The sequence below is a fragment of the Plectropomus leopardus genome, chromosome 8 (assembly GCF_008729295.1).
Source record: "Plectropomus leopardus isolate mb chromosome 8, YSFRI_Pleo_2.0, whole genome shotgun sequence".
Lineage (NCBI taxonomy): Eukaryota > Metazoa > Chordata > Actinopteri > Perciformes > Serranidae > Plectropomus > Plectropomus leopardus.
The window spans coordinates 29,392,815-29,402,417 of NC_056470.1; the positions used below are offsets into that span (position 1 = coordinate 29,392,815).

The 9,603-nt window shown below is 39.2% G+C and overlaps 1 protein-coding gene across 1 annotated transcript; it reads left to right on the plus strand.

Annotated features, from left to right (window-relative positions):
* The first annotated feature begins 6,331 nt into the window (after positions 1 to 6,331).
* LOC121947318 (thyrotropin-releasing hormone receptor-like) lies at positions 6,332 to 9,367 on the plus strand. Its single transcript, XM_042492315.1, has 2 exons — positions 6,332 to 7,108; positions 8,972 to 9,367. The coding sequence occupies exons 1-2, from the start codon at positions 6,332 to 6,334 to the stop codon at positions 9,365 to 9,367; spliced, it is 1,173 nt and encodes a 390-aa protein (XP_042348249.1).
* Positions 9,368 to 9,603: the final 236 nt, after the last annotated feature.

Genomic DNA, 9,603 nt, shown 5'->3' on the forward strand with positions numbered 1-9,603 from the left:
TGTGTAAATACACTTGTGTCTTTTCCTCTGTATTTTATTTTGTCAGTTTGTCTGCTCATCAGCTCATTCCCTAGTTTGTTTTCCCTTTCCGTGTTGGTGTCTTGTGTTCCTAGATGGATTATTTCTCTGTGTTCATTGTGCCATCCTGGTTTTCTCTCAGTTTGGTTTTGGTGCTTCTCTCTCCTGTGCTCTGAGTTATGTCTGCCTCTGCATCTTCACTTTTGTTACCTGCCTATACTGAATGTATTTTAGCAGCTGTATTAAAGCTCGCTTTTTGTTTAATCCACCTGCCTGCTTGTTGTACAGCATTTGGATCAACTTTTGTACTGAAATTATAACACTTTATGACACTTTATGACACCTTATTTTCATTTGAAGTACAAAAAAAATCTCAGCATGACTCAATTTCTTTTTATTGTAAATTAAAAACAGGACTCTATCACGGGGTACATTTGACCTATGGGCTGTAAATTGAGAATCATTACTATAGTGCCAACATGAGGTTCACATTTGTGTTTTTTTAATTTGTGTGAAATGTCTGTTCAAATAATCAATTTGCCATTAGATTTTGTAATGATTTTGGTCATATCTTTTGATTTAGTGCCACCATCAGGTCAAAATTTCCTTTTCCAGTACTTGATTTTATGGTCAAATATCTGCAAAATTATTGACATTCCCATTAGATTCAGTTGTACTTTGTGCTTAGTGCTTATCAGCTTGCTAACACACAAAACGGAGATGGTGAACGTGAACAAAATTCTGAACATGTTTATCTGTTTGCTCATGTTTTCCTGCGAGCACCACTGAGCCAAAGTGCAGCCTCACAGAGCTGCTGGCTCTTGTTTCTTTCATGTCTGTTGCACATCATTCACTGCTCTTTTCTTATATATGTCTGTTTTTGCAAAACTGAAGATAGAGCATCCTGTGTAACAACACCTTTTCCTGTGCAGATGTATCACCACCCAACAGTGTCTTCTTGAAGGCGCTCACTTTCAGTCCTGGTGTGGTTTTCAAAGATGTAGCATCACGTCTGCTAAATTTGCATCCTTCTTGTTTTTTGTTTGCAAACCATTTTTTTCCCACACTAATTTCACAAAGCTCATTTTTTACTGTGTACTTTCTGTACATTGTGTGCAGTGTTTATTTCCCTCTTGTGTGGTTCAGTGTAAACCTGTGTGTAATTTTCCCCCTCAGCCCCACTAGATGCCACTACGGTGCTTTGGATGGAGCAGAATTCAGTATCTCCTGTCAGGAAATTATCAACAAAAGTCTGTTCAATTTTTCATTTATTTTATTGGCCTAGATGACTTTAATAAATTAAATAAATCTGTTTCATTTACATATCCAATAATTCACCAGTCTATTTTAGTCAGTGTGCCCTTACAAAAAAAAAAAAATCACTTCCTCTCTGAAAAAACCCTTTGCATCTTATCAGCTCATGCTTAGTAAAACTCCCATGAGCCTTTGGGAGTTTATTTTAAGACACCATCCCAGCATAATAATAGATTACCTCTTTATCATCTATTTTTAATTCTGACTTTTTGTCCACTTCATGGTTGACTCAGATTCCAGCAGCCTAAAGATGATACACAGAAGATATGAATTATTCATGAAGTTTCTGTTATCATGAATCCTCACATCAGTGTGTTGCTTATAATATGTGTTACAGCTCAGCGCTTACTGTTGTTGGAAATGCAGTCAACTGGAAAATGCTTTATTATTAAAATGTAAATAAAATGTACCTCTTAACATCTAATATGCCCATTTTTAACTCTTTTAGTGGCTTTATGATGGAACAAAAACGACTTCTCTGACCTAATGTAATAGTATCACACTGTATACTAATTCTGTATCAATGTAAAACAAAAAGAGCAAATAATTAGTAAAAAATCTCAAGATAATTACTTGAAAAAAGTTGAAATAAAAACAAATAAAAAACAATAACAAATGACCCGAAAAAGTGATTTAAAAAAGTAAGCAATTTCGACTTCTGGACATTTTCCCCTATTTAAAAATTTTAAAAAATCCTCACAATTTGGGTACATTTCTTGCCAAGCTGGTCATTGCCTTTGGGTTTAAATGGAATAAATAGTGTGTGAATGGTGTCTGAACTCGTCACAAGAAAACAGATGTCGATCCAGGTTTCAAAGGGTCAAAACAAATTAAAAAACATTTAAAAATGTATGTCCCTTCTCTAAGACATTATATACATTAACCTCAAATTCTTTGGAAACTTCTGGATCTCTGCTGAGACTATAAATAAACATCTGAGGTTCTGAACAAATTGTGGATGCACAGCATGAAGATGAGCTGCTAATCATTATATTTGTTCAGATACAGTATAGGTAGGACTTCTTAGCATGGAGCAGATCAATCAAACAATTACCTGGACAGAAGCTGCGCTGCTGGATTTCTTCTTCTTCTACTACTTTGAAGCTGTTATCTATTCATTAGAGGAAGCCTGCAGGACTGGGCGCTCTGAAACTATTCGAAATGAGGAAAATGTATGCATCTGTCATGCATTAGCATTCACACTGTCAGTCCTGTCCACAGGAAAAGGTTTAAAGAGCTTTCCGAGCTCTGAGTGGTTTGTAAGAATCTATTTAAATCCATCATAGCTTTGAGAAAAGATTCTGTGGACGATCGGTTTTGATGTTACTTAATGTTTTCAGCTACTGGGAGCTGGTTTTAATGGTATCAGCATCCCACCATACAATCAGAGTGCCGGAGGCTGTGAAAGCTTTTCCAAATGTGCCTCAAAGGAACAGCATGAATCTTAAATCCTATGATGTTCCTATTAGTGCCTCAAGAGACATTTTGAATTCCTGAATTTTTGCAAAACCAGAGAATCTGAAGCTCAGGATGAAGTGTTAACTAAATTATGTCTTCTAGAGGCAAAAAAGGGGTCTACTTCGTAATTAGTGCCATTTCAATTAAATGGCCGAACACTTCAGGGATGATGTGTTGAATTGCAGGCTACCACCTCTGTTCTCTTGATAATTACAGGGTTTTTGGTCATGGCCTCAGTGGCTGACATGACGTTCTGAGCTCGGATGGGGAGGTGGAATAGATTTCTAAGTTGGTGGCTGTACGAGGCAGCGTGTTGCAGTGTGGATGTAATGGTGTGTGATGTGAAAGAGAGGGAGGGGTGCACTGGGAACATAGGGAGGGAGAGCAAGAGAGAGGGAGAGACATATGTGGACAACTGGCTCTGGAGGAAGAATAGCATTCATTCGTGCACCTGAGTGCTGCAGCCGTGCCAGAGTGAGAGCCGCCTTTTGCAAATGATGGTAAGCTTCCCATTTTCTTCTCTAAAAAATATTTGTTTCATGTTTATTTACTCTCCCACACTTATGCTCTTTCATCAAATCAGCTGTGAATGTTAAAGCAAATTATTTCTTCGTCATGGGGTTGTAAAGTGGGAGGATTATGATTATTTATTTATTTTATTATTTTACTGTAGGGAGACTTGTCTGGAAGAGCAGGGGATGGTCTTTTATTTATTATTACTTTTAAAGGATCAGTAAACCCAAATCATGGTTTAAGTGTGCACAATGACTTATTGACGCACTTTATTATTTGCAGAGGAAAACAGGCGCTTAACTTTCCCCTCAGATTCACTTCAAATCAATTTAAAGCTCATTGTCATAAATCACAATTTTCCTCAGAGGGTTTTAAAACATATGACACCCTCTGCCCTTAAATCCTCACAGTGGATAAGGAACCCCCCCAAAAAATCCCTTAAGGAAGAAAAAAATGAAGAAATCTCAGGAGGAGCAACTGAGGGGGTTAAGTAACTGAACTAATATGTCATTTGTGAGAAACAGAATACACACGGTCAGCAGCCCCCTTTACTTTCACCTGCATCATAACAAAAAGTTAAATATAACGTTGACCTATATTAACATTCAAGTTTAACCTTTCATTTTGTATCTCTTTATTCCAGAGAGTGGCTGAAATGTTCATAATTTTGTTGTTTGCCATGAAGTTGGAAATTGCTGATTCTGCTTTTAATGTGAGCATTTCTGGCTATTGTGTTATTTTATTAATATATATAAAACCTGCAATGACTGGTTTGAAGAATAAGTGATTTTTTTGCCACTTGAGGGCAGTAGAAACAGGTTATGAAGGCAACATTGATATATTAATATTTCGGAGTTGATGTAAAGCCTCCAGGGAATGTGCTGGACTTAGGGTTAGAAGACACTGGAAGTACAATGTCTGCATCCCACGTGTTTGCTATGTGGCCCAAAAAGACTTTTCACAACAGACATTGTGAAAGAGACAACTGTAAATCAGTAGATGCATTTATTTGAGCACCAAAACCCAAGCAAAATATCTAATTTCACTGTTAAATTTGGTCAGATTACATTTTCTTTTTTTTTCTTTGGGCTTAATTAGAGACAGGATGGTCTCAGTGTGAGAGGGGGAGAAAGAAAGAGGGGATGACATGCAGCAAAGGACCAAGGTTGGAATTTAACCCACGGCAGCTGCAACAAGGACATAGCCTTTGTACATGGGGCGCCCGCTCCACCAGGTTGAGATAGTGGGTGCCCCAGATAACATTTTCAAGTCTGAAAGAGCTGCGATATTAAATAATTTTACCATCATTCATATTAGTTGCACATCTCACAAAGGTCTACAGTGCACTTGTTTTATGGGCCTAAGGAAGCAAAAGATCTGGGTAATTTAACAGCCGGGAAGTTGAACTGTTTCGGCTTCATGTGCCACTGAGTAACTTTCATAGGAATGAATGAGGCCCCGCCTCCAACGTTGTATCCAGTTCTTTCTATAGATCCATCCATATGTTAGCAAATATTTGCATGTTTACACATCCAGCAGTTACGCAGCAACATTATCATTCATTCGAAGTCGTGCTTATGTCCGCCTATTTAATGTAAGTCCAATATTTACATTATCTACGTTTCATCACATTCATTTAACTGAAGCTTTTATCCAAAACGATATGACAGATGCATTCAACCATATGGATACAACCCCAAACTTACAAAGATTATGCATCAACAGCCATTATGATTCATTGCTATAAGTACAAATACAACGATGAAAGATAGAGAAATGTATTTTTTTGGTTGTTTGGTATTTTATGGTTGAAGGTGCAGTCTGATCAGTTGATCAGTCAGAGTTTCTGCTGTCCTGATGCCTATGGGCAGCTTTTGGAGCTCTGTTTTTGGTCCCCACCAGCTCCTGAGGGAAAAATCTGGCTCTTAATCTGCTAAATGCTCCATTATGTCCACCAGCTAGTCTCTCACTGTGTCTGCGTGCTGTTTGGTAATGAGCAGGTAGTGCTTAGTTGGGCTTCAGGAGGATTTTTTTTTTTGGCTGAAAACAGCTGCTTGATGAGCTAAAACTAATGCAGTGAGTGAGCAGTGAGGGCCAACCAAAATAGTGATGTTGCAGCTGTTCACAAACTCACTAAAAGCTCCATAAAGCCGAGGGGAGCTCCAAACTCAGGTGGTTCTTTTCTGTAGATTCATTACTACAAGCAACCTCTTCATATTCTTTTCACATTTTCATTTGATAAATTGTTACCGTAAAAATCCAGACAGAGTGATGAAGTGATGCAAGAAATGAGCTTGCTTTTTCAAAAAGTGAAATATAACATTTAAATCCCCATAGGTGCAGACATGCCACCCTTAATATTTAAAGTATGTGCAGTTGTCTTTCCTAATAAAAACCTTAAAGTAGCAAAGGACTTTTATTTTGCCAAAACTTAGGTCATGTCCACCATAGACTGATGCAGAACAAGCAAAAATTGATGCATGCAAAAATTACCAAAATGCAGGAAATTAAGTGATCATTGCTCAAAATCAGATGTCAGATGTTCTGCATATGTTGGAGTGGTCTTTTTGAGTTTTTCTCTAGAATTAGATTTTTAAACAATATTTTAAATATATCATCTTGCTTACAGTATTGCAATATATCCAGACATATTGAATAGTAACCTGTCTTGTGGTATGTATTGTATCTCCAGAGGCTCGCCAAAAGCAAAGAAGTGTAAACTCGACAGCAAAGTCTTTGACTGATAGATGAAACAGTTGTGTTTGTCTCATTTGTATAGGATTTTTTTTTAAAATAACTCACATGATGTGAGAAACAGCTGGCCCTGAGGTATTTTAACATTATCAAATCACCACTCAAAAAAGTTTCAACATCCCTGCATTACAATGTTGAAATGAAACCTACTTCCTCCCCAGTGCAATCATTTTTATACAGACTTTACCTGTCGTTTTTCTCTGTTTCTGTCTACAGAATTCTTGAATTGTGTCTCTGGAGATCAATTGAATTGTGGCTGCAGGACGTGAACACAATGGAGAACAACACAACCGTCTTTCAGGACACCACTCAAGTTTTAAATCGGACAGAAATACCTCTGAACCCTGTCGAAGAGCAGATCATAACAATATGTTTGACATTACTCATCTGTGTGGTCGGGATCGCTGGGAACATCATGGTGGTGCTAGTTGTGCTGCGCACCAAACACATGGTGACCCCGACTAACTGCTACCTCGTCAGTCTGGCCATCGCAGACCTCATTGTGCTCCTGGCTGCGGGGCTGCCAAACATCTCCGATGTTGTAGCCTTCTGGATTTATGGATACACCGGATGCTTGTGCATAACTTATCTTCAGTATCTTGGCATCAACGTGTCGTCCTGCTCCATCACAGCCTTCACCATCGAACGATACATCGCGATTTGTCACTCCATAAAGGCACAGTTCATATGCACCGTCTCCCGGGCCAAGAGGATCATAGCTGCCGTCTGGATCTTCACCTCACTTTACTGCATCATGTGGTTCTTCTTAGTGGACACGGATGAGACCGTCTACACCAATGGAGTGGTCGTCACTTGTGGCTATCGCGTCTCCAGGAGCTTCTATATGCCGATCTATTTCCTGGACTTCACTCTGTTCTACGTGATCCCTCTCATTGTGGCTACGGTGCTGTACGGGCTCATCGCCAGGATTTTGTTCATGAGCCCGCTGCCCTCGCATCTGAACGACAGAGCCGGAGGAGGGTCGGTCCACCAGGGTCACTCCAACAGCGCTAACAAGGCCAACAAGGGGGCCGTCTCTGCAAGGAAACAGGTACTGAAAGACTGGCACATAGTTTATTATCCACCTTTATTAGAAAACATTAAAAACTTATGAATTATTTCAATCAAGAATCTCTCTTATAGTCAGACATCACTGCACAGGTGATAAATGTGAGAAAAAAAGTAGTCCACAATTTTCCAAATAGTTCACTTAAATTATTATTTTTCCATCATGATCAAAATTAAAATAATCCAATAACTTTTGCACGGTTTGTACCAATGTTCATGGTTCTCAGAAGATGAATGCTGCAGGCTTTAGTGATCCACTGACTTCTCCTCTAGCGCCACCATGAGGATGACATTTGCAGTTTTTAGTGAAATGTCTCGACAATCAAATTTGGTTGAAACATTCATGACCAGGGTAAACTGGTGATTCTCTGGCTTTTAATCCTTCACCACCATTGACCAAATACACGCAAAAATGATGATATTCCCTGACAGCCTCAGCCGTATTTTCTGTTTAATGCTAATAAGCGAGCGAACACTATACCACCTAAACTTTAAGATGCCGGTGTGTTTCATCAGAAATGCTGGTTAGATGGACAAAAAGCTCTGAGAGCCTGTGTTTCTTCAATTATCAAGGACAGTCAATTCAGCATTAATACACACTTCACACAGTGATTGGCCAGATGCATGGAAGTGAAATGGGGTTTCGATTTCTCTCTCAAGCTCCTCTTGTCGTTTTTACACATAATTTATGTCATTATGTACAAACGAGTGCAACACGATAAATGCCAGAAAAAACTGACAGAAACTGTGCTCTGCTTTCACCTTTTTCAAGGGCTGCCTTTTCATCCCACTTCTGCTGTGGCATGACCTGCACTGTCATTAATAGCATGTTAGTACACTGACATTGGCTTTCGCACAGCTGTGGGTGGGCTACAGGCTGACAGAGCTGACAGAGCTGATATCATGGGACTCCCTCACTTGGGTTGTCTTGTCACTTTTTGGATAAGATAGCAAAACCATCATCTGAAAAGTTGTTTATTTGCCTAATTTTTGCCTTAACCTCAAGATTAAACCTGCATTGATGTTTTTGTGTGTGTGTGTGTGTGTGTGTGATTGATTTGTGAAGATGCACTTAGATTTTTGCTCTTTGTATTGATGGCTCTGTTGTTACCACTAGACTTCCCTGCAGGTTTTTAAATGAATAAATGTTACCTGACTGCTGATAAACTCATTTTGATCAAACCAAAACAATTCAGGATTTTTGGTTTGCATTCTCACAAAGGTGCACAAAAATTATGATATAAAGCATGAACCTGCACTCAGAATACTGGAAAACTGTTGTGTCCTGCAGAATCAAGCTTATCTTGGTGAAATTTACAGGGAGTCCTTCCACTAACAGACGTAAACTGTTGCTTTTTCGACATCCAACATGATATCAGACAATGTGCCAGTTAAGATAAGTATTCATGGGTACCCAAGACGTCACTTCTGAACTGCCCAGCGTCGTATTTTTTAACAAGCAGCAGACTTACTCTGGCCATCATGACTGCAAACACAGTGCATCAAAATGAATTAATTTACCACAATTATTTGTTAAAAATTAGTTATTGTTTTTTGTTTTGTTTGTTTATTCTGCCGATCTAGCTGCTTTTGGATGCAATAAAATTGTAGTTCAGGGTTTCTCCGATGACTGTTCTGGGCATATTGTATAAACTTACATTTTACTTTCGATTTGTGCTTTTTTTTTAACTTGTGGTTGTAGTGTTCAGTTGTGACTGGTCATAAAACTGGCAGCACTAAGGCACTGTGACATCGCATGGACCCCATGAATAACTGTAGCCTAAAGTCACATAATCACGTCTCTCTTGTTGCGTATTTCATTGCTCCTCTGCCTCTGCATCAACAGATAACAAAGATGTTGGCTGTGGTGGTCGTCCTCTTCGCCCTGCTCTGGATGCCTTACCGAACACTGGTGGTGGTTAACTCCTTCATCGACCCTCCTTACACCAACACCTGGTTCCTGCTCTTCTGCCGCATGTGCATCTACACCAACAGTGCAATCAACCCCATCATTTACAACCTCATGTCTCAAAAGTTTCGTGTCGCGTTCAAGAAGCTCTGCAAGTGCAGCTGGCGACAAAAGGAGAAAGCAGCAGAATACAATGTGCCGATGTATTACAGCGTCATGAAGGATTCGTCCCATGAGAGCAACGAGCTGGCCACAGAGCAGGATGAAGTGGGCGGCCAAACCAAGAGGCTCAATGAAACAGATGATGACGCGAGCACCTTCAGCATTTCTTAATAAAGGCTAATGTTTGCTTCATCATAATTAGAAAATTATCTGTGAAAATCTTTAATTTGGATGTTTAAGATTGCTATTATTTCCTCCTGTTAGAGAAAAGTATTTACGGCCTCTGAGATCTGTAGATATTCTTCTCGTTTGTAGTGACTGTTTGTAATTGTGGTGTAGTGGTTGTGGTACTTTTGTATCAGTATTAGTAACTGTGTTGTACATAGAGTATGTGAGACCAGGTTTTA